Source organism: Oncorhynchus mykiss, chromosome 22, assembly GCF_013265735.2.
Source record: "Oncorhynchus mykiss isolate Arlee chromosome 22, USDA_OmykA_1.1, whole genome shotgun sequence".
Classification (NCBI taxonomy): domain Eukaryota; kingdom Metazoa; phylum Chordata; class Actinopteri; order Salmoniformes; family Salmonidae; genus Oncorhynchus; species Oncorhynchus mykiss.
The window spans coordinates 16,587,525-16,612,784 of record NC_048586.1 but is presented as its reverse complement, the minus strand read 5'-3'; the positions used below and the strand labels follow the sequence as shown (position 1 = coordinate 16,612,784).

Sequence of the window (25,260 nt, the reverse complement as noted above, 5' to 3'; positions counted from 1 at the left end):
GTAGGGTGCTGTAAATCACAAAGGTTTTGGCTATGTTGCCCACTTCACTAAAGTTATTAATGAATATAATTGAGCTTAAGGGCAATGAACCACAGGATTGGGCTTCTATCCGAATCCACGTTGACTGTTTGTCTGTTTTTGATCCATGTTAGCATGTTGCGGATTTGGGCAGACCAGTAGTACAATTGAAGGGAGGGAAGGGCAAGACCACCCTTAGATTCAGGTTTCGATAGAGTGGAAAACTTGATCCTAGGTTTTTTATTGCCCCATATAAATTTGGTGATGCTTTGGTTAGTTGTTTTGAAAAAGGAAACTGGGAGATAGCATGGGAGCATCTGAAATATATAGTTCAGTCTAGCGAGGACGTTCATACGGATGACATTAATTCTTCCTACTAAGCTAATTGGGAGGGAGATCCAGGTTTGGAGATCGTTCTTGATTCGATCCAGGAGTGGAAGATAATTTCCCTTGAAAAGGCTATTCAGATCTGGTGTTATGAAGATCCCGAGGTATTGAAACCCCTGTGTTTTCCATTGGAAAGGACATAGTGTCTTCATAGAGCTGGTGAGTGTAATATTGAGAGGGCAGACAGTGGATTTGTTAAAATTGATCTTATAACCTGAAAACTTGCCATACTGAGCAATTGTGTCTAAAATGAGAGGGAGGGATCGCTCAGGGTTGGATATGTAAAGACATCATCCTCATAAAGCGAAATCTTGTGCTGCAGGCCGCCTGCAGGCCGCCTGCAGAAACACCCATAATACTTGGATTGCTCCTTATCAGCTCTGCCAGAGGTTCCGCCCCCAACAAGTAGAGCAGGGGGGACAGCGAGCACCCTTGTCTTGTTCCCCGTTACAGAGGGAATCTGTCAGAGTTCAGTCCATTAGTAGTCACCATGGCATTTGGATGAGAGTATTGTGATTTGATCCATTTAATACAATTTGGGCCCATATTGAACTTTTCTAAGACTGAAAACAGAAAGCTCCACTCCATCCTGTCAAACGCCTTCTCAGCATCCAGTGAAGCCAGCAGGACAGGGGTCTTCTGTGCATTTACTTGATCAATAATATCAAAAAGACGGCGAATGTTATCAGAAGAGTATCTGTCTCTAATAAATCCAGTTTGGTCCGCTTTTATTATTTTGGGAAGAAGAGTGTTTAGTCTTTTGGCGAGCAATTTGGTAATTATTTTATAGTCGAAATCCAACAAGCTTATGGGCCGGAAGAACGAGCAGGATAGGGGGTCCTTTCCCTTTTTTAGCAACACTGTAATGCGAGCTGTGTGCATTGATTCTGGGAGAACTCAGTTTTTGCAAAAATCCTCCAACATTGACATGAAGATAGGGCTGAGCTGGGGCCAAAAAGCTTTGTAGAACTCTCTGGGGAATCCATCTGGGCCTGGGGACTTATTAGGTGGCATGGAGGTAATTGCCTCCAGGATCTCCTCAGGAGTGAAGGGGGAGTTGAGATCTTCTTGGTCGGTCTCTGATAGTTTAGGTAGCGAGATTCCCTCTAGGAAAGAGTGGAGTTCTGCCTCCGTGTTTTCTCTCAGAGGTATATAGTTTGCAGTAAAAATCATGAAAAGTTAATTTGATCTTGTTTGGGTCATATGTGACCTCCTCCTCTGCTGTTCGGATAGCCATGATTGTACGCTCTTGACTGCTCCTTTTTTAATTGGTAAGCAAGCAATCTACTGGGCCTATTGCTATACTCATGGTATTTCTGTTTAGTAAAGAAAACTTATTTTTTTATCACCCAAGTGTAGTCCAAATTCAGTTTGGCTTTGGCTGCTTTAAGATGACTCCAGGAGGTGCTTACTGGGGAATGTTTATCTATTTTTTCACAGCATTCCAGCTCCCTCTCAAGATTTAGCCTGTGTGCTTCCATTGCTTTTTTCTTAGAGGAAGCATATGGAATTAGATGACCTCTTAGTGTGGCTTTAGCAGCGTCCCACATTGTGGCCGGAGAAACAGGATAATTGTGTGTAGTTGTCTATCCATGTAGTTTCCAGCTCTTTGACCTCGGGATGTTTTTGCAGAGGTCAAAGCGGAGGTGGACAAAGGCGTGATCTGAAAGTGCTATGGGTCCGATTGTACATGTGGCTGAATTTATGAAACTCTTTGGGATAAAAATGTAATCTATATGGGAGTAGGTGTTATGGACATTAGAGTAGTATGTATAGTCCATAGATGAGCTATTAGTCTCTCTCCAGATATCTATCAGTCCCATCTCTTTAGTAAGAGAGTTCAACAACTTTGCAGATCTAGGATTTGTGGTGGGGACTTGAGATGATTTGTCTAGGGTTGGGTTAAGGGTACAATTAAAATCTCCGGCCACCACGCCAAAGGAAACACAATGCTCATTGAACAGGGTTATCATTTTTGACATGAATGCAGGAGTATCTGTATTAGGGGCGTATATGTTTAAGATAGTAATTGGTTGACCATATAGTGACCCAGTTATCAAAATAATCTCCGGATCAGATATGTTTTTGTCAATTATGAATGGAACTTTTTTTATGGATAAGTATGGCTGTGCCTCTACTGTTTGATTTGAAAGATGAGAAATACACCTGTCCCACCCAAGCTCTGCAGAGTTTGGCATGTTCAGCATCACAGAGGTGTGTCTCTTGTAATAGCGCAATGTCTGCTTTTTCCTTTTTTAGAGCACATAGTATCTTTTTCCGTTTTATTGCATGCCCTAGACCATGGCAGTTCCATGTCAATAGATTTAAGGTGCTAGTCATCGTCATCGAACAGTAATCGAACTTTAGTGCAAGTCATCGCTGGGTAAAAGTGGATAGTAGTTACAGCTGCGTTCACATAAAAGGAAAATAAATGGTGTACATGAAATAATAATCTCTGAACACCCCAGCCAAGTTCCCAAACAACTCGACATATCCCGTTGGATCTATTACCCCCCCCGCTCAGTCTCAATTCTGTGTTCCGAATAAAACAAAAACCGGGAACAGTTAGCAACGCACAACGTCTCCCTCTCCCCACCAAAGAAATGCCTGATCCTCTCCACCCCGCATTGAGTAAATGACACAGTAGCCCCCGTCCAGACCACACTAAAAGAGGGAGAAAAATAAAATCAATAGCCCAGCCTACATATACTTCCCCCAAGGAACATAGGGAACCCCAAGTAATAATAGCAACAAAAAAACAGGGAAATAAAAGTAGGCTGAAACATTAGTAGGCCTAGGTTAGGCTATAGAGCCTATCCCTCTCAGCCAAAGGAAAATAAATATCAATTTACGGCTATAATGACATTTAGCAGGTGGGTCTTTGGATATCGGCTATATGTTGTCTTACCTCCTTTAGTAATGATGCCTCGGTCAATTGAGTATTTCTTCACTTCGTCAAACTCTCTGCGCTTTCGGCGTATTCCAGCTGACAGGTCCTGGTGTAAAGTGAGTTTGGCGTTTCCCACTGTGATGGTGTTGTTTTTCGCCGCCTGTAGGACTCGTTCCTTGTCGGTGAATCTCAGGAAACGTATGGTGATTGGGAGCGGTGGTTGTCTGGCTGCTGGTTGGGGCCTCAGTGCTCGGTGAGCTCTCTCGAGTTCTATGGGCCTGTCGGTGGGCAGGTGGAGCCACTCGGGAAGTTTGTCTTGCAGGTAGCGGATCAGTGGCATGTTTCCCTCTTCTTTTTCGCCCAGATTGAATAGAACACAATTATTCCTTCGCCCCCTGTTTTCCAGGTCCTCTGTTTTCTCTTCCAGATGTTCTATTTTCTTTTTAGCATATGCTATTGTTTCCATGGCATCTGTCAATAAGTTTTCCATGGATAGGATTCGCCCCTCTGCTTCGTTCAGGTACCCCGCGTTTATGGTTATCTTCTTGTTGATGTCAGGCAAAGCGTTTTCCAGGATTGTCACCTTGCCCCCTCGCACTGAGCTGAGAGTTAATGTCATCTAATTTAGTGTTTAGTGCTGTATGTCGGGATCTCAACTCAGAAAGGATGTCTTCGACAGAGTGCGAGGTTGGCATTCGTTGTGCCTCGGGGGGGAGCGGGTCCTCTTGTTCCTGGCTAATGGCGCTAGCTTTTTCTGAAGCTAGCTTCTTCTTCGAGGCTTTTTCCGTCGCTAATGCTCGAGTCCGGGTAAAAATGTCCCCTGTTGTGTCGCCTTTTGTAGCCGCCATGATTTTTTTTTTACTAAAGCTAAAGGAGTTTGAACTTGGGGTGGAGGTAAGATTAGGAATTGGAAACTACTTGTGTGGAGCTCTTAGTTCATGCGGCCATCTCATTCAAGGGTCACGTGATCCCCCACAGGAGGGCTTCTTAAAGAAAAACTAACAGGTCTGTGAGAGCTGGAATTCTTACTGGTTGGTAGGTTATCAAATACTTATGTCATGCAATAAAATGCAAATTAATTACTTAAAAATCATATTATGTGATGTTCTGGATTTTTGTTTTAGATTCCGTCTCTTACAGTTGAAGTGTACCTATGATAAAAATTACAGACCTCTACATGCTTTGTAAGTAGGAAAACCTGCAAAATCGGCAGTGCATCAAATACTTGTTCTCTCCACTGTATGTGAGAATGCTGTTCATTGACTACAGCTCAGTATTCAACACCATAGTTGCCCACAAAGCTCATCACTAAGCTAAGGACCCTGGGACTAAACACCTCCCTCTGCAACTGCCGCACCCAGGGGGTAAGGGTAGGCGACAACACATCTGCGATTCTGATCCTCAACACGGGGTCCCATCAGGGGTGCATGCTTAGTCCCCTCCTGAAGTCCCTGTTCTCCCACGACTGCGTGGCCAAACACCCCAGCCATCCTACAAACTAAGCTTGATGCCCTCAATCTCACACAAATTATCAATGAACCTACCAGGTACAACCCCAAATCAGTAAACACGGGCACCCTCATAGATGTCATCCTAACTAATTCGCCCTCCAAATACACCTCTGCTGTTTTCAATCAAGATCTCAGCGATCACTGCCTCATTGCCTGCATCCGTAATGGGTCTGGGACCAAACGACCACCTCTCATCACTGTCAAACGCTCCCTGAAACACTTCTGCGAGCAGGCCTTTCTAATCGACCTGGCCGGGGTATCCTGGAATGACATTGACCTCATCCCGTCAGTAGATGATGCCTGGCTATTCTTTAAAAGTGCCTTCCTCAACATCTTAAATAAGCATGCCCTTCTCAAAAAATTTAGAACTAGGAATAGATATAGTCCTTGGTTCACGCCAGTCCTGTCTGCCCTTGACCAGCACAAAAACATCCTGTGGCGTTCTGCATTAGCATCAAATAGCCCCCGTGATATGCAACTTTTCAAGGACGTTAGGAACAAATATACACAGGCAGTTAGAAAAGCTAAGGCAAGCTTTTTCAAATAGAAATTTGCATCCTGTAGTACTAACTCAAAAAAGTTCTGGGACACTGTAAAGTCCATGGAGAATAAGAGCACCTCCTCCCAGCTTCCCACTGCTCTGAGGCTAGGAAACATTGTCACCACCGATAAATCCACTATAATTGAGAATTTCAAGAAGCATTTCTCTACGGGTGGCCATGCTTTCCACATGGCTACCCCTACCCCGGTCAACTGCCCGGCACCCTTTACAGCAATCCGCCAAAGCCCCCACCATTTCTCCTTTACCCAAATCCAGATAGCCAATGTTCTGAAAGAGCTGCAAAATCTGGACCCCTACACATCAGCCGGGCTAGACAATCCCCTAATACTAGCCTGTTCAACCTCTCTTTCGTATCGTCTGAGATTCCCAAAGATTGGAAAGCTGCCGCGGTCATCCCCCTCTTCAAAGGGGGTGACACTCTAGACCCAAACTGCTACAGACTTATATCTATCCTACCCTGTCTTTCTAAGGTCTTTGAAAGCCAAGTCAACAAACAGATTACTGACCATTTCGAATCCCACCATACCTTCCTATACCTATGCAATCTGGTTTCAGAGCGGGTCATGGGTGCACCTCAGCCACGCTCAAGGTTCTAAACGACATCCTAACCGCCATCGCTAAGAGACATTACTGTGCAGCCGTATTCATCGACATGGCCAAGGCTTTCAACTCTGTCAATCACAACATTCTTACTGGCAGACTCTACAGCTTTGGTTTCTCAAATGATTGCCTCGCATGGTTTACCAACTACTTCTCTGATAAGAGTTCAGTGTGTCAAATCGGAGGGCCTGTTGTCTGGACCTCTGACAGTCTCTATGGGTGTGCCACAGGGTTAAATTCTCAGGCCGACTCTCTTTTCTGTATACATCAATGATGTTGCTCTTGCTGCTGGTGATTCTCTGATCCACCTCTACGCAGACGACACCATTCTGTATACTTCTGGCCCCTCCTTGGACACTGTGTTAACTAACCTCCAGACGAGCTTCAATGCCATACAACTCTCCTTCCATGGCCTCCAACTGCTCTTAAACGCAAGTAAAACTAAATGCATGCTTTTCAATCGATCGCTGCCCGCACCTGCTCGCCCGTCCAGCATCACTACTCTGGACGGCTCTGACTTAGAATACGTGGACAACTACAAATACCTCGGTGTCTGGTTAGACTGTAAACTCTCCTTCCAGACTCACTATCCAAAATTAAATCTAGAATTGGCTTCCTATATCGCTGCCAAACATACCCTCGTAAAACTGACCATCCTACCGATCCTCGACTTCGGTGATGTCATCTATAAAATAGCCTCCAACACTCTACTCAACAAACTGGATGCAGTCTATCACAGTGCCATCCGTTTTGTCACAAAAGCCCCATACACTACCCACCATTGTGACCTGTACACTCTTGTTGGTTGGCCCTCGCTTCATACTCGTCGCCAAACCCACAGGTTATCTACAAGTCACTGCTAGGTAAAGCCCCGCCTTATCTCAGCTCATTGGTCACCATAGCAGCACCCACTCATAGCACACGCTCCAGCAGGTATATCTCACTGGTCACCCCCAAAGCCAATTCCTCCGTTGGTCGTCTTTCCTTCCAGTTCTCTGCTGCCCATGACTGGAACAAATTGCAAAAATCTCTGAAGCTGGAGACTCACATCTCCCTCACTAGCTTTAAGCACCAGCTGTCAGAGCAGTTTACAGATCACTGCACCTGTACTTAGCCTATCAGTAAACAGCCCATCTATCTACCTACCTCATCCCCATACTGGTATTTATTTATTTATTTTGCTCCTTTGCACCCCAGTATCTCTACCTGCACATTCATCTTCTGCCGATCTACCATTCCGGTGTTTAATTGCTATATTGTAATTACTTCGCCACCATGGCCTATTTATTTCCTTAACTTACCACATTTGCACTCACTGTATATAGACTTTTTGTTTTCTTTTGTTCTACTGTATTATTGACTGTATGTTTTGTTTATTCCATGTGTAACTCTGTGTTGTTGTATGTGTCGAATTGCTACGCTTTATCTTGGCCAGGTCGCAGTTGCAAATTATAACTTTTTCTCAACTAGCCTACCTGGTTAAATAAAGGTGAAATAAATAAATAAATTAAAAATTAAAAGCACGACTCCAACACCATCATTAAGTTTGCAGACGACTCAACAGGGGACAGATCATCGACAATGATGAAGCAGCCTATAAGGAGGAGGTCAGAGAGCTGGCAGTGTGGTGCCAGGACAACAACCTCTCCCTCAATGTGAGCAAGACAAAGGAGCTGATCGGAGATTATAGGAAAAGGAGGGCCGAACAGGACCCCATTAACATTGACAGGACTGAAGTGGAGCCGGTTGAGAGTTAAGTTCCTTGGTGTCCACATCACCAACAAACTATCATGGTCCAAACACACACAGTTGTGAAGAGGACACGACAACACCTTTTCCCCCTTAAGAGACTGAAAACCTCATGGCATGGGTCCCCAGATCCTCAAAAAGTTATACAGCTGCACCATTGAGAGCTTCCTAACCAGTTGTATTTCCACCTGGTATGGCAACTGCTCAGCATCTGACTGTTAGGCTGTTTCTTGAACTTAAGGGCATATCACGGTAAGAAGTTAAGGTCTACACCTGTTGTGTACGTCGCATGTGAAAAATAACATTTGATTTGACCAAGGCCCTTCTCAAATCAAATCAAATTGTATTGGTCACATACACATGGTTAGCAGATGTTAATGCGAGTGTAGTGAAATGCTTGTGCTTCTAGTTCCAACCGTGCATTAATATCTAACAAGTAATCTAACAATTTCACAACAACTACCTTATACACACACAAGTGTAAAGGAATTAATAAGAATATGTACATATAAAAATATGGATGAGCGATGGCCGAACGGCATAGGCAAGATGCAGTATATGGTATAGAGTACAGTATATACATATGAGATGAGTAATGTAGGGTATGTAGACATTATATAAAATGGCATTGTTTAAAGTGACTAGTGATACATTTATTACATCCAATTTTTAATTATTAAAGTGACTAGAGATTTGAGTCAGTATGTTGGCGGCAGCCACTCAATGTTAGTGATGGCTGTTTAAATGTCTGATGGCCTTGAGATAGAAGCTGTTTTTCAGTCTCTCGTTCCCAGGTTTGATGCACCTGTACTGTCCTTGCATTCTGGATGGTAGTGGGGTGAACAGGCAGTTGAACAGGCCTTACGGTTGTGGGCGGTGCAGTTGCCGTACCAGGCGGTGATACAGCCTGACATGATGCTCTCGTTTGTGCATCTGTAAAAGTTTGTGAGTGTTTTCGGTGACGAGACAAATTTCTTCAGCCTCCTGAGGTTGAAGAGGCGCTGTTGCGCCTTCTTCAACACGCTGTCTGTGTGGGTGGACCATTTAATTTTGTCCGTGATGTGTATGCCGAGTAACTTAACACTTTCCACCTTCTCCACTACTGTCCCATCGATGTGGATAGGGGAGTGCTCCCTCTGCTGTTTCCTGAAGTCCACGATCATCTCCTTTGTTTGGTTGACATTGAGTGTGAGGTTATTTTCCTGACACTACACTCTGAGGGCCCTCACCTCCTCCCTGTAGGCCATCTCGTCGTTGTTGGTAATCAAGCCTACCACTGTAGTAGTCATCTGCAAAACTTGATGATTGAGTTGGAGGCATGCATGGCCACACAGTCATGGGTGAACAGGGAGTACAGGAGAGGGCTAAGAAAGCACCCTTGTGGGGCCCCAGTGTTGAGGATCATCGGGGTGGAGATGTTGTTTCCTACCCTTACCACCTGGGGGCGGCCCGTCAGAAAGTCCAGGACCCAGTTGCATAGGTCGGGGTCGAGACCCAGGGTCTCTCTGGAGGGTACTTTGATGTTAAATGCTGAGCTGTAATCGATGAACAGCATTCTTACATATGTATTCCTCTTATCAAGATAGGTTAGGGCAGTGTGCAGTGTGATTGCGTCGTCTGTGGACCTATTGGGGCGGTAAGCAAATTGGAGTGGTCTAGGGTGTCAGATAGGGTGGAGGTGATATGATCCTTGACTAGTCTCTCAAAGCACTTCATGATGACGGAAGTGAGTGCTACGGGGGCGATAGTCGTTTAGCTCAGTTACCTTTGCTTTCTTGGGTACAGGAATAATGGTGGCTCTCTTGAAGCATGTGGGGACAACAGACTGGGATTGATTGAATATGTCCCGTAAACACACCAGCCAGCTGGTCTGCGCATGCTCTGAGGACGCGGCTATGGATGCTGTCTGGGCAGGCAGCCTTGCGAGGGTTAACACGTTTAAATGTTTTACTCATGTTGGCTGCGGTGAAGTGGAGCCCGCAGGTTTTGGTAGTGGGCCGTGTCAGTGGCACTGTATTGTCCTCAAAGCGAGCAAAGTAGTTGTTAAGTTTGTTTGGGAGCAAGACTTTGGTGTCCACGATGGGGCTGGTTTTCTTTTTGTAATCCGTGATTGCCTGTAGACCCTGTCACATACGTCTCGTGTCTGAGCCGTTGAATTGCGACTCTACTTTGTCTCTATACTGACGCTTAGCTTATTTGATTGCCTTGCGGAGGGAATAGCTACACTGTTTGTATTTGGTCATGTTTCCAGTCGCCTTGCCATGATTAAAAGCAGTGGTTCGCGCTGTTTCTGGTTGGGGAAGGTTTTAATAGTCACCGTGGGTACAACATCACCGATTTTCCCCTATCACAGACATTAAACTCTGTAACTGTTTTAAAGTCACCCTTGGCATCATGGTGAAATCCCTGATGGGTTTCTTTCCTCTCCGGCAACTGAGTTAGGAAGGACACCTTTATCTTTGTAGTGACTGGGTGCATTGATACGCCATCCTAAGTGTAATTAATAACTTCACCATGCTTAAAGGGATATTCAATGTTTCCTTTTTTTTACCCATTTACCAATAGGTGCCCTTCTTTGCGAGACATTGGAAAACCTCCCTGGTCTTTGTGGTTGACTCTGTGTTTGAAATTCACTGCTCGATTGAGGGACCTTACAGATAATTGTAAACTCAGCAAAAAAAGAAACATCTCTTTTTCAGGACCCTGTCTTTCAAAGATAATTCGTAAAAATCAATTTAACTTTACAGATCTTCATTATAAAGGGTTTAAACAATGTTTCCCATGCTTGTTCAATGAACCATTAGCAATTAATGAACATGCACCAGCGGAATGGTCGTTAAGACACAAACAGCTTACAGACGGTAGGCAATTAAGGTCACAGTTATGAAAACTTGGGATACTAAAGAGGCCTTTCTACTGACTCTGAAAAACACCAAAAGAAAGATGCCCAGGGTCCCTGCTCATCTGTGTGAACGTGCCTTAGGCATGCTGCTAGGTGGCATGAGGACTGCAGATGTGGTCAGGGAAATAAATTGCAATGTCCGTACTGTGAGACGCCTAAAGACAGCGCTACAGGGACTCAGTACGGACAGCTGATAGTCCTTGCAGTGGCAGTGTAACAACACCTGCACAGGATCGGTACATCCGAACATCACAACTGCGGGACAGGTACAGGATGGCAACAACAACTGCCCAAGTTACACCAGGAACGCACAACCCCTCCATCAGTGCTCAGACTTTCCGCAATAGGCTGAGAGAGGCTGGACTGAGGGTTTGTAGGCCTGTTGTAAGGCAGGTCCTCACCAGACATCACCGGCAACAACGTCACCTATGGGCACAAATCCACCATCACTAGACCAGACAGAACTGGCAAAAAGTGCTCTTCACTGACAAGTCGTTGTTTTGTCTCATCAGGGGTGATGGTCGGATTCACGTTTATCATTGAAGGAATGAGCGTTACACCGAGGCCTGTACTCTGGAGCGGGATCGATTTGGAGGTGAAGGGTCCGTCATGGTCTGGGGCGGTGTGTCACAGCATCATCCGACTGAGCTTGTTGTCATTGCAGGCAATCTCAACGCTGTGCGTTACAGGGAAGACATCCTCCTCCCTCATGTGGTACCCTTCCTGCAGGCTCATCCTGACATGACCCTCCAGCATGACAATGCCACCAGCCATACTGCTCGCTCTTGCATGATTTCCTGCAAGACAGGAATGTCAGTGTTCTGCCTTGGCCTATGAATAGCCCGGATCTCAATCCCAATGAAGCACGTCTGGGACCTGTTGGATCGGACGGTGAGGGCTAGGGCCATTCCCCCCCAGAAATGTCCGGGAACTTGCAGGTGCTTTGGTGGAAGAGTGGGGTAACATCTCACAGCAAGAACTGGCAAATCTGGTTCAGTCCATGAGGAGGAGATGCACTGCAGTACTTAATGCAGCTGGTGGCCACACCAGGTACTGACTGTTACTTTTAATTTTGACTCCTCCCCTTTGTTCAGGGACACATTATTCAATTTCTGTTAGTCACATGTCTGTGGAACTTGTTCAGTTTATATCTCAGTTGTTGAATCTTGTTAATATTTACACATGTTAAGTTTGCAGAAAATAAACGCAGTTGACAGTGAGAGAACGTTTCTTTTTTTGCTGAGTTTGTGTGGAGGACAGAAATAAGGTAGTCATTCAAACGTCATGTTAAACACTATTATTGCACACAGAGTGAGTCCATGCAACTTATGTGACTTGTTAAGCATATTTTTACTCCTGAACTTATTTAGGCTTGCCATAACAAAGGGGCTGACTACTTATTGACTAAAGACATTTCATTTTTTATTAATTTCGAAAAAATATTATTCACTTTGACATTATGGGGTATTTATTGTGGGTAGCCCAGTGACAAAACTCAGGCTGTAACACAACAATTCAGGCTGTAACACAACAAAATGTGGAAAAAGTCAAGGGGTGTAAATACTTTCTGAATGCACTGTGTACTTCTATACATTCTTTCAACTGGTACCAGGCTATCTTCAGACGAGACTTGTAAGGCTTGTGGGCATCCTAGAACAAAACAAGTGACATGTTCATGGGAGTCTCACCTTTCCATGGCTAATATTGATTTCTCATGCTCAAACACAGGGATGGAAAGCCCGCTAGCTTAAAAATTGCAGTCCTCAGTCCTCTGTGCCCAAAATCCTTTGTCATTTCAAATATTGCATGTTAAAGATTATGGACAAGTGCTGAGAAAACATGCAGTCTACTAGCCATGCTGGCCAGAGCCAAAAATTCTTAAATTCCATCCCTGCTCAAACATGATAACAAAATCAATACTGCTAAATTCATTGTTTTTGGAATTTTCAATTCTCCTTGATGGTCTAGCTTATTTGTTTGGTGACTGTTAGTTCTCAAAGATTATATTATTACAAAATGTATAGCTCTATTACTTTTCTACATACTTTATCTTTCCCCCAAAAACATTTACATTTTTAAAAAACATTTTTAGACTGTTTGAACTTAGGTGGCCTGAAAAACGCTTAGGTAGCCCGCCGGCTGTCAAAGGATTACAATGGCAGAAAAATCCCTTGTTAAAAGTAAGAACACAGTTTATAGAAAAATGTTGGAATTTCAGTTGTGATTGGGGTATATTGACCAAATTATCAGGTCATTTTTGGATGTATTTTCCCTTCATGACCACGGACCCCCCCCCCCCGAGAGGAGTGTTGACACTGGAACCCATTGACCTTGAACCCCCACCCCCAATATGCAACACAAAGTTAGTCCCCGTGCAATATAAAGGGAATAGTGTGCCATTTCAGAGAGAGAGAGAGAGAGAGAGAGAGAGAGAGACAGAGAGAGAGAGAGAGAGAGAGAGACAGAGAGAGAGAGAGAGAGACAGAGAGAGAGAGAGAGAGAGAGAGAGAGAGACAGAGAGAGAGCGAGAGAGAGAGACAGAGAGAGAGAGAGAGAGAGAGAGAGAGAGAGAGAGAGAGAGAGAGAGAGAGAGAGAGAGAGAGAGAGAGAGAGAGAGAGCGCATAAGTTACACTCACAGATCATTAAGATTATTATGGGGCTAGACTATCCAGGTATTATTTTAAGTCACTGATGGTGAGGTGGGCCAAGGGCACCATTCAAGGGCCCCATTCAAGTGTTCACAGAAAAGGCTAATAACCCCTTTTCATCACTTGGAGAAAGCATTCTTTATCTCCACAGTAAACAGTGCACATCCAAAGCACATCCACAATTGTATTAGCCTGGAAAACTTTGGTAAACCTTTGGATACTGGTTTTGATGTAAAATAGTCCGGTACATTAATACGCTTACATAAAAAATGATACAGGGACAATACAAACCGTCTCTGTTACTCAGGACATGTAGGCCTGCATACTGCATCTTTACCACTGCCACCTTGTGGCTATCACAATGCATTGCATGTTCAATCGTGTACTTACCTATTCAGTATATTTTTAGGTAGACAATACAAACACAAGTCATAATTGAGTTATATGAGGACTATTTCGCTATGCGATTCTCAAATACAGTGTCACTTTTCACAATGACTGTTGACCAATATTCTTGTCTAAATTACGCAACAATATCTCAGTGTATCTTATTGATGCTGTTCCATTCATATACACCAGAGGGCATCAAGTACTTTCCCAAATATGAGAATGGTTAAGGTGTATCAGTCAAAACAGCATCAACTTCGCAAGTTGACTGAATGATTGTATTGATATATGGTATATCATGCCAAGCAGCAGGCATTGTGCCAAGCAAGGAGTGATGGTATTTGTGGTGGACGGTGAGCTCTTTCTGAGGAGGACATGGGATTGGTACAGAGCATAAATTACGTGTTGCGTAGAGTGGGAGCACAGTGATACCTAAGGGAGGGCAATGTGGGCTTACCCTTTGATGCTCTTTGATGCTGAGAGCCAAGGGAGAGTTGCTGCCATGGCTTTTGAACCATGGCCAAGTTGGACACTGAATTTGGATGGAGGGAGCATGGCCCAGTAGTGAGTGGGTGTGGCCAGTCTGAGTCATGTGATGTCCTAGCTTGGTAACCTTCAGGGCCTGTCTTCATAAAAGGGGTCTCAGAGTAGGAGTGCTGATCTAGGATCGGATTCCCTCTGTCCATGTAATCTTAATCAATTATGATAATAAACGACTAAACATTGCCCCTGTTTCTCATAGTATTTTTTTGGTAAAGTTGAAGCTCATTTACTGCATTTCTATACAATTTTAAAAAACTTTAAAATACTATTTGGTGAACAGCAAAAACAACCAAAAATGAACCCAGCCATTATTGCCTTGGCTGCTGTAGTTTGTACAAACACATAGCCTATTAGCCATACAAATCTAATGTTATACCCCTGAAAGCTGAATAATTCGCACTGACATGTGGCATCAGCGACTCTTCAGTCCATTGTAATGATGAATTGCATAAAATCATCAACTCTTTACATAGATATCTCTTTTCTAAAATGACATAGTGTTCACATTTTGTATTCCTAGGCATTACTAATCAAGCTCTGCACAATAAGACGTCAATAGAGCACACAGAGGATCGTATGATCACATTCACATGAATTATTAGAATATTACTTATGATTCTGTATTAATATCAGTGACGTAGTGGTAAGACAAAGGTGGGTAATGGGAAAGCTATAAACTCCAGTGGGTGATCGAGATAAGACAAACAACCACCGATATAAACGAGAATGTATGACATTTATACAACTATATTGTTTGCCATTTAATCTAGGCCTATAGGGAAGATAGGCCATGTGGAGATGTTCATAATGAAACATATCTTTATCTAATAAAATAAAAAAATCAAACTTGTTTGATAAGATTACTACAGATTTTCTCAGGGGACCCCACATGGGGCTCCGACAGCAAGTTTGGGAACCACTGTACCACGGGAGGTTGGTGGCACCTTAACTGGGGGAGGACAGGCTCTTGGTAATGGCTGGAGCGGAATCAGTGGAATGGTATCAAATACATCAAACACATGGTTTCCATATGTTTGATGCCATTGCATTGACTCCGTTCCAGCCATTATTATAAGCTGTCCTCCCCTCAGCAGCCTCCAATACTGACTGTACTAACCTCCCTCTGTCTCCTCTGCTCAATTGCATGCATTGCAGCCTGCCTCAGCCTCACCACTCACTGAGCGCCACATCACCGTCTGTCTCAGTAGCCTACTCTCTGTAAAGCAAAGTTATTATGAGAACTTAGTAGCCTATTATAGGCTCCGTTTAATGTCAGCTCCTTACTTGATTCTTCTAGCTGGCTAAGTAGGCTAGCCAGAGACCTTCAACGTTACGGCAATATAAATCTCTGCCAGCAGCCACCTTTCCATGACATATATATTTTATCTATAACAAAGCGACTATTTACCATTTGTGCACTCATTCTCCGAGAGTAGGTTTTTGGTTGTTTGAGGGATGTCTGTAGACGCGGCAGGAATCGCAGGGTGGTTTTAAAAAGGCCTTTTGTCCGGCATCTCGCAAACTCTGCCAGCAGCGTCTCTATTTGCCTACTTGAGCCGACTTCGTGCTGGGGTAGGCTTGTTCGTTTCAAGTCTCAGGCCCTCGGTCTGTGCCGCGAGAAGGCGGGTTGGCCGTTTAAGAGAGCGTGGTGAATGTGCTGGTAAAAGGGCACACCCGGAAGTCAAGTGCTGGGGATGCAGGAGAACATAAAACGAACAAACCACTGTTGGTGATTCCACTCGTTCGCAAAAAGGCAGTTGCGATTAGAATGGTCAGACCAAGAATATAATAAGCGTTCTGAACTTTGATCAACTCAAGGGGCAACATTTAGATATTGACCCGTTATTTATTTTATTTATTGTGTACAAAATATATATTTGTATTATAATATACATATATTTTTTTATAGGTGTGCTTATATGTAGTTACGTCATTGCATATGCTCTCTGTTCTAATGCAATTTGAGTCAGTGAGTTGTGTAAAGTTTGTCTCGGGTGTCTTTTAGAATGATACTTTTGTCGTAATAAACATCAGCCAGATACGGTAGCCTACCAAAATTCTACATTTATGAGAAACTCCCTCGATAATAAATGTGCTCCCAACAATCTATTCTGTGGCGTCACAAAGCAAGAAGGATGCTTATGGTTTGTGTATTGATAAAATATAAACTGCGCCCATGTGAGGAATAATGATATCTGCCAAGGCTTCACGACTTCTGCTAAACATGTGACCATAGCGTGCCAATTCGTGGTTTTCCGTACTGCACTTTTCAGATCTAACACTGGGAATAGTAAAAATAACACTACCATTCCATACTCCGGGAATTAGACTATCGAACATGGACATTAAGGACCAAGGCGCTCAAATGGAGGCGCTACTGCCAACGGTAAGAAGCTACTCTTTCCCATTGCAATACACTGATTAGGCAGACGTTATCTTCTTTGTGGGGCACTCATCTTTAAGATCCAAATATTTGAGGGTGAAAGTAATTTAGATATTTGACAAGTATAATGTTCAATGTACTACAGTGTCATATTCTAGACGATATCAAAATCAGCGATATCGAACTAATTAGATCAACAGGGAAGCCGGTATAATTGTTATATCCGCTATGATCAATCACCTGCAGTTTTTTTAAAATATTGTATTTTCTTTTTATTTAACCTTTATTTAACTAGGCAAGTCAGTTTTAAGAACAAATTATTATTTACAATGACGGCAATACCTAGCATAACACATGCCATATTCTTTTCACACATCAGACAGTTTCAACCTATTCACGAATGACTTTTGTAATTTCATGTGAAATGCAATTTAATTTATTTTTGATAACGTTGAATGACGTTCCATTAAGCAGCCATTCTATTATAGGCTTCTCATAAATGTAAAATAATAACATCAGTGAAACTCGATATATTTATCTTCTCCTCAGTATGGATGCTCGTTCCTGCCAGGCAAAAAACTAACCTGACTACAAATTATGACATAGTAATTCATAATTATGAGAGGAAGACATTATTGTGAGATAGTAAGTCATAATTATGAGATAGTAAGTCGTTGTTATGAGAGAGTTGGTCATAATTATGAAATATGTCAGTATAATGATATAGTAAGTAATAATTATGAGATAGTAAGTTGTTATTATGAGAGTGTAAGTCATAATTATGAGATAGTATGCCATTATTTTTAGATAACAAGTCATTATTTTGAGATATGTAAGTCATAATATTATGGTAAGTTGTAAGTGTGTACTAAGTAAGTTAGTCGTATGTAAGTACTAGTAAGTAGTAAGATAGGGTGCATGTGTGTGTGTGAGAGAGAGATAGAGAGAGAGTTAGTTTGTGGTGATATTGTCCTATATTAATAATGGGTTGGAGAGTTTTGTTGATGTGAGTTGGTGCCTGTTTGTAAATCAGGGACTGGTACATCCATTTTTGGATTTTTAAAATTATTATTGAAGAATATAACTTAGAAATGCCTCATGAGCAAACAGTCTTACCCCATCAGAACCCAAAATATAAACTTGTTTAACTCCATTGTTTGTAAACAATGTAATTGTAAACAAACACTGATTATATTCAAAACATGGTTAAAACTATCATTTTGATCTCATAAATCCATACAGGGCATTCGGAAACTATTTAGACTATTCAGACCCCTTGACTTTTTCCACATTTTGTTATGTTACAGCCTTATTCTAGAATGGATGGGGGGAAAAATCCTTATCAATCTATACACATTACCCCAAAACGACAAAGCAAAAATAGGTGTTTAAATTTTGTTAGTAAATGTATTAAAAATAAAACCTGAAATATCACATTTCCAAAGGTATTCAGACCCTTTACTCAGTACTTTGTTGATGCACCTTTGGCAGCGATTACAACCTCAAATTTTCTTGGGTATGACGCTACAAGCTTGGCACACCTGTATTTGGGGAGTTTCTCCCATTCGTTTCTGTAGATCCTCTCAAGCTCTGTAAGGTTGGATGGGGAGCATCACTGCACAGTTATTTTCAGGTCTCTCCAGAGATGTTCGATCGGGTTCAAGCCTGGGCTCTGGCTGCGCCACTCAAGGACATTCAGAGACTTGACCCGAAGCCACTCCTGCATTGTCTTGGCTGTGTACTTAGGGTCGTTGTCCTGTTGGAAGATGAACCTTTGCCCCAGTCTGAGGTCCAGAGCGCTCTGGGGCAGGTTTTCATCAAGGATTTCTCTGTACTTTTCTCTGTTCATCTTTCCCTCGATCCTGACTAGTCTCCCAGTCACTGCCGCTGAAAAACATCTCCATAGCATGATGCTGCCACCACCATTCTTCACTGTAGGGATGGTATTGGCCAGGTGATGAGTGGTGCCTCGTTTCCTCCAGACGTGACACTTGGCATTCAGGCCAAAGATTTCAATCTTAGTCTCATCGGACCAGAGAATCTTGTTTCTCATTGTCTGAGAGTCCTTAATGTGCTTTTTGTCAAACTCTTGCTGGTTCCAAACTTCTTCCATTTAAGAATGATGGAGGCCACAATTCCTTCGACCTCATGGCTTGGTTTTCGTTTGGACATACACTGTCAACTGTGGGACCTTATATAGACAATCAATTATCAATTTACCACAGGTGGACTCCAATCAAGTTTAGAAACATCTCAGTTATGATCAATGGAAACAGAATGCACCTGAGCTTAATTTCGAGTCTTATAACAAATGGTCTGAATACTTACAGTTGGGCAAAAAAGTATTTAGTCAGCCACCAATTGTGCAAGTTCTCCCACTTAAAAAGATGAGAGAGGCCTGTAATTTTCATCATAGGTACACTTCAACTATGGCAGACAAAATGAGAAGGACTTTTAATGAATTTATTTGCAAATTATGGTGGAAAATAAGTATTTGGTCACCTACAAACAAGCAAGATTTCTGGCTCTCACAGACCTGTAACTTCTTCTTTAAGATGCTCCTCTGTCCTCCACTCGTTACCTGTATTAATGGCACCTGTTTGAACTTGTTATCAGTATAAAAGACACCTGTCCACAACCTCAAACAGTCACACTCCAAACTCCACTATGGCCAAGACCAAAGAGCTGTCAAAGGACACCAGAAACAAAGTTGTAGACCTGCACCAGGCTGGGAAGACTGAATCTGCAATAGGTAAGCAGCTTGGTTTGAAGAAATCAACTTTGGGAGCAATTATTAGGAAATGGAAGACATACAAGACCACTGATAATCTCCCTCGATCTGGGGCTCCACGCAAGATCTCACCCCGTGGGGTCAAAATGATCACAAGAACGGTGAGGAAAAATCTCAGAACCACACGGGGGGATCTAGTGAATGACCTGCAGAGAGCTGGGACCAAAGTAACAAAGCCTACCACCTCTATGCAGGACTCAAATCCTGCAGTGCTTAAGCCTGTACATGTCCAGGCCCGTCTCAAGTTTGCTAGAGAGTATTTGGATGATCCAGAAGAAGATTGGGAGAATATCATATGGTCAGATGAAACCAAAATATAACTTTTTGGTAAAAACTCAACTCGTCGTGTTTGGAGGACAAAGAATGCTGAGTTGCATCCAAAGAACACCATACCTACTGTGAAGCATGGGGGTGGAAACATCATGCTTTGGGGCTGTCTTTCTGCAAAGGGATCAGGATGACTGATCCGTGTAAAGGAAAGAATGAATGGGGCCATGTATCGTGAGATTTTGAGTGAAGACCTCCTTCCATCAGCAAGGGCATTGAAGATGAAACGTGGCTGGGTCTTTCAGCTTGACAATGATCCCAAACACACCGCCCGGGCAACGAAGGAGTGGCTTCGTAAGAAGCATTTCAAGGTCCTGGAGTGGCCTAGCCAGTCTCCAGATCTCAACCCCATAGAAAATCTTTGGAGGGAGTTGAAAGTCCGTGTTGCCCAGCAACAGCCTCAAAACATCACTGCTCTAGAGGAGATCTGCATGGAGGAATGGGCCAAAATACCAGCAACAGTGTGTGAAAACCTTGTGAAGACTTACAGAAAACGTTTGACCTCTGTTATTGCCAACAAAGGGTATATAACAAAGTATTGAGATAAACTTTTGTTATTGACCAAATACTTATTTTCCACCATAATTTGCAAATAAATAAATAAAAAATCCTACAATGTGATTTTCTGGATTTTTTTTCTCATTTTGTCTGTCACAGGCCTCTCTCATCTTTTTAAGTCGGAGAACTTGCACAATTGGTGGCTGACTAAATACTTTTTTGCCCCACTGTATGTAGATGAGGTATTTCTGTTTTCGCTTTGGGGCATTGTGTGTAGATTGAGGAAACATTTATATTTAATCCATTTTAGAATAAGACTGTAATGTAATAAAATGAGGAAAAAGAGAAGGGGTCTGAATACTTTCCGAATGTACTGTATTGGAGAGTCCTTTCGTCTATGTATTTGAGAGTGGTTAGATTTATCCTGTCCCATTCCTCAGCTGTTTACCAAATAAAGTTATGATTTACCATCTCATAATTTACTTACTATCTCATAGATTTTATTGGGTGGCAGGAACGAGCTTCCATACTCATGTCATCTCAAATAGAATATAATAGAGTTCTTTATTTTCTTCTAAGAGTAAATTCCTTGCACAAGGACAAATTATACCACCGTGTTCTAAAATATTAATATTAACATATTGCTAATGAATACATTTGTGAATCTGTAGAAAAAAGCTGACTTTCAACAACAGGCTACCGTTTTCAGTGCTGAGTGTAGCTTAGCATTGCAGGCCTGTACACATAGTTGTAATTGCTTCTCCTATGGCAGATGCCATTTAATTTTACATTTGGTAAAACCAGTAGTGACCTCATGCGCTGAGATTATACAGTATATGAACCCAGGGAAATAGATTGTACAGTATGTTTACACTCACATTCACTGAATCACAGACTCATGAGTGCAACCTATGAACTCATAAGCCTGATGCTTGGGGATCGTCTCAGGGTGCCTGCCAAGTGCCCTGCTAAAGATCAGAGAGAGCCTTCTTAATACAAATGAGATAAGTGATCAGACAAATTGTATGCCTTCCAATGGCAGCCTATTCCTTTCAGTACACTACTTTTGACCAGGGCACATAGGGCTCCCGTCAAAAGTAGTGCACTACGGAATAGGCTGCCATTTGTAACAAATATGTTGTCCCACCTATAGAGACAACCCATTGGGCAAACCATGTCATTTCAACGTGGAAATGTGGGTAATATTTGGTTGAGATTTCAACCTTATTTCACCGACTCAAAAAGACAGACAGAAGTTTTGGGATTTCCCAGTGTGTTATCACTATGCATTCAACCATATGAAAGCTCAACCAAATTCCAATGGAAAAACAATGTCAGATTTTTGGTTTAGTTGTCATCTAAATGTGTTATCACTGTGCTTTCAACCATTTATATTGCAACAAAGTTCAAATGGGAATACAATGTCAGATATTTGTATTTATACAACTTAATGTGTTATAACTGTGCTTATCTAATAGCACAACCAAATGACCTAGATTGCAGTTGAGATCACATTAAAAGGACATAGTGCAAGTGATCAATGCTGTACAAGATTCTGTGCAGATTATTATAACAATTGTGAATATCTCCTCAGACCTGCAACCTTTGCATCGAATCAAATCAAATCAAATTGTATTTGTCACATACATATGTTTACACATGTTTAGCAGATGTTATTGCGGGTGTAGCGAATTGGTTGTGTTTCTAGCTCCAACAGTGCAGTAAAATGTAAAAATTCACAACAATACACACAACCTAAAAGTAAAATAATGGAATTAAGGTATATATATATATATATATATATATATATATATATATATATATAAAGTGGCATAGACTACAATGCAATAGAATAGAATACAGTATATACATGTGAGATGAGTAAAGCAAAAACATGTAAACATTATTAGAGTAACTAGTGTTCCATTATTAAAGTGGCCAGTGATTTCAAGTCTACGTATACGGGGCAGCAGCCTCCAAGGTACAGGGTTACGTAACTGGGTGTAAGCCATCTAGTGATGGCTATTTAACAGTCGGACGGCCTTGAGACAGAAGCTGTTTTTCAGTCTCTCGGTCCCAGCTTTGATGCACCTGTACTGACCTCGCCTTCTGGATGATAGCGGGGTGAACAGGCAGTGGCTCGGGTGGTTGATGTCCTTGATGATCTTTTGGCCTTCCTGGGACATTTGGTGCTGTAGCTGTCCTGGAGGGCGGGTAGTTTGTCCCCGGTGATGCGTTGGGCAGACCGCGCCACCCTCTGGAGAGCTCCGCGGTTGCGGGCGGTGCAGGTGCAGTACCAGGCGGTGATACAGCCTGACAGGATGCTCTCAATTGAGCATCTGTAAAAGTTTGTGAGGGTTTTAGGTGCCAAGCCAATTTTCTTCAGCCTCCTGAGGTTGAAGAGGCGCTGTTACGCCTTCTTCTCCACACTGTCTGTGTGGGTGGACCATTTCATATTGTCAGTGATGTTTACGCCAAGGAACTTGAAGCTTTCCACCTTCATTTATAGTTACTGTAGGCTAACCTCAAAATGTGGCCATGGATGTGTTATTTATTTTAAGGTTGAATAAATATGGTTACATTAGTTTGTAAGATAGGCTATTTACTGTATTTAAAAAAATAATATTGAATTGTGTTTGGTTGACAGCTTAACAAAATATCAACATTTAAAGGATATCTAATGCTTGGAAGGTTTCATCTGAGCCACTGGCTTAATCCTATACTTTCACTTTTATTTTTGGTTTAGTTGGAATCCAACATATAATGAAATATCTTTTAAATGTTGTTAATTGATTGCGTTGTCAAACAAACACAATCCAATATTACCTTTGTAACACATCCATGGCCACTTTTGCAATACAGTAAATAGCCTATTAACTTGTTGACAAGTTAACACATTATGTTAACAAGTTAATATGCTATTTACTCTATTGCCAAAGGGATATTGAAATGTGTTTGGTTGTCAATGCAACCAAATATCAACATTGATTGTCAACGCAGTTCCATCTGTGCCACTGACTTAGTCTGGCTTTAATTCCAGTTTGTCTACAAATGAATAATTGATACGTTGGATTCATGCCTCCATCTGAACCAAGAATCAAAGTAAAGAATAGGACTAAATCAAATCAACCTTTATGTAAAGTGCATTTAATGTTTGATTTGATTTGATTTAGTCTTGTTCTTTACTTTGATTGTTTGGAGACGTACATCCAACATATCATTTATTCATTTGTAGGCAAACTGGAATTAAAGCCAGACTAAGTCAGTGGCACATGTCTCCATCTCAACCAAACATCTAAGTTAAAGAATATGACTAAATCTAATCAAATCAAATCAAATGAATTGCACTTTGATTTGATTTAGTCCTTTTCTTTAACCTAGACTTTTGGTTGAGATGGAGACGTGAATCCAACATATTAATGACTAACATTTTAATTCAACCAAAGCTTGAAACCTTAGGCGTATACATTTACGTGTTGTCTATTTTTAGTTGAACCCTGGGTTGAATTGAAATGGAAGCTGTTGATGACTTTGTAAATGCTATACTATATAGGCCTAAATAGTCTCATTGATGAAATTTGACTTATAAAGTCTGGTTACATTTAATTTGCGCTGTTATACCTACCTGTTGGAATGACTTCGAATACATTTAGGTCTTAAGACATCTCTCAATAATCCCTCTCAAGATAACACATTGGTAGTAGTCAGTGAGTACACAGTAATAATTAGATATTATACTGATTTTGGCAGTAGGCAGATTACACAGTAGTCACGTAAACACCTTAAAACATCTGGTTTTCTGCGAAATCTCAAATTATTAGGACACCTAATCGGCATTCCAGCGGTGTATTTGATCTGCGGATGTGCTAGCACCAGCCGACGGAGCCTCCATCTTTAGCGCAAGCGAAGTGAGTTCGGAACAACTGAATCTATGTGTCTTATAAGTAGTTTTCACATACAAACTTGTATGTCTGAACTCAGAATCAAATATGTTTCCCAGAAATAGTGGTGTAGAAGAGAGTTTATTCTGATTAGCGATTTTCTGCATTTATCGGATTGCCATCAGGTAGCCTGATTTCAGATGTGTCCGTGTAAACAGGATTATTAGGGACATCGATCTTTTTGTAAAGCATGTAAGCATTTTAATCTAAATATTACATTAATCTGACTATCCACAATAATCTCCTTATTGTGTGCCTGTAACCGTACACAGTGACAAATATAAACGCTAAGCAGGGCTTGGTTGAAGCTTTTGGTGGGAGAACAACTGAATAGCTGTAGATAGAGCAACACTCCATAGGAGGTGCTGCCCAGCCTATATATATTTTTTCTGATAGTGGGAATAAGGTTGAAAATCTGACTTAGTTTAAAAGGTACAAATTCAACATATTTTATACCGGGTTTGTCTATGTTGAAAAGAGGTTACAATGATGACATCCTCCTGTGGTTGAAATTCCACACTCAAAACAAAAGTTTTTGTTGATGACGTTTTTCAAACAGGTTTTTTTTTTTAACGTTTGATGACTTTTTGATGACAATATATTTTCCATGTAGATTCCACGTCACAATACGTCGACAAATTACACTAAAACAACGTTGATTCAACCAGTTTGATTCCAGTGGTTATAGACAGTCATCCATCCCTTCGAGTGCACTTTAGGCCAAGGGTGTCTGTAACCAGGAATAAAACTATATTCGACATTTGCCTGTGGACAAAGTTAACGTATCTTGCACTGCACATAACTGTTAAAGTATTTTGGTTGGCTGCATTGGTGGGTGATGGAATGGCCATTTCTAGCTTTTTGGGGGCCCTAAGTGAGACTTGGTTGGGGATCCCCGCCACCTCACGGGCAAAACATTTTAGAGGAGTGGCGAGAAACCTTTACAGCTTTAAATATAATATCCTGCAATTCTACACATTCTGGAATTCAGCCGTACAGAAAACCACCGAGCCCGATGTTCACACTGTTAACATCCAGAAGGCGAGGTCAGTACAGGTGCATCTGTCACGACTTCCGCCGAAGTCGGCCCTTCTCCTTGTTTGGGTGGTGTTCGGCGGTCGA

The 25,260-nt window shown here is 42.0% G+C and overlaps 1 protein-coding gene across 1 annotated transcript in view; it reads left to right on the top strand.

Moving 5' to 3' along the window:
* Nucleotides 1-16,110: 16,110 nt before the first annotated feature.
* The window catches only part of LOC110501500 (sodium-driven chloride bicarbonate exchanger), a 55,420-nt gene continuing 46,270 nt past the window's right edge, over nucleotides 16,111-25,260 (top strand). Inside the window, exon 1 of the mRNA XM_021579106.2 lies at nucleotides 16,111-16,584. Within this exon, the coding sequence (XP_021434781.2) occupies nucleotides 16,537-16,584 (48 nt within the window). The 5' untranslated portion in view covers nucleotides 16,111-16,536. The remainder of the gene's footprint in view (nucleotides 16,585-25,260) is intronic.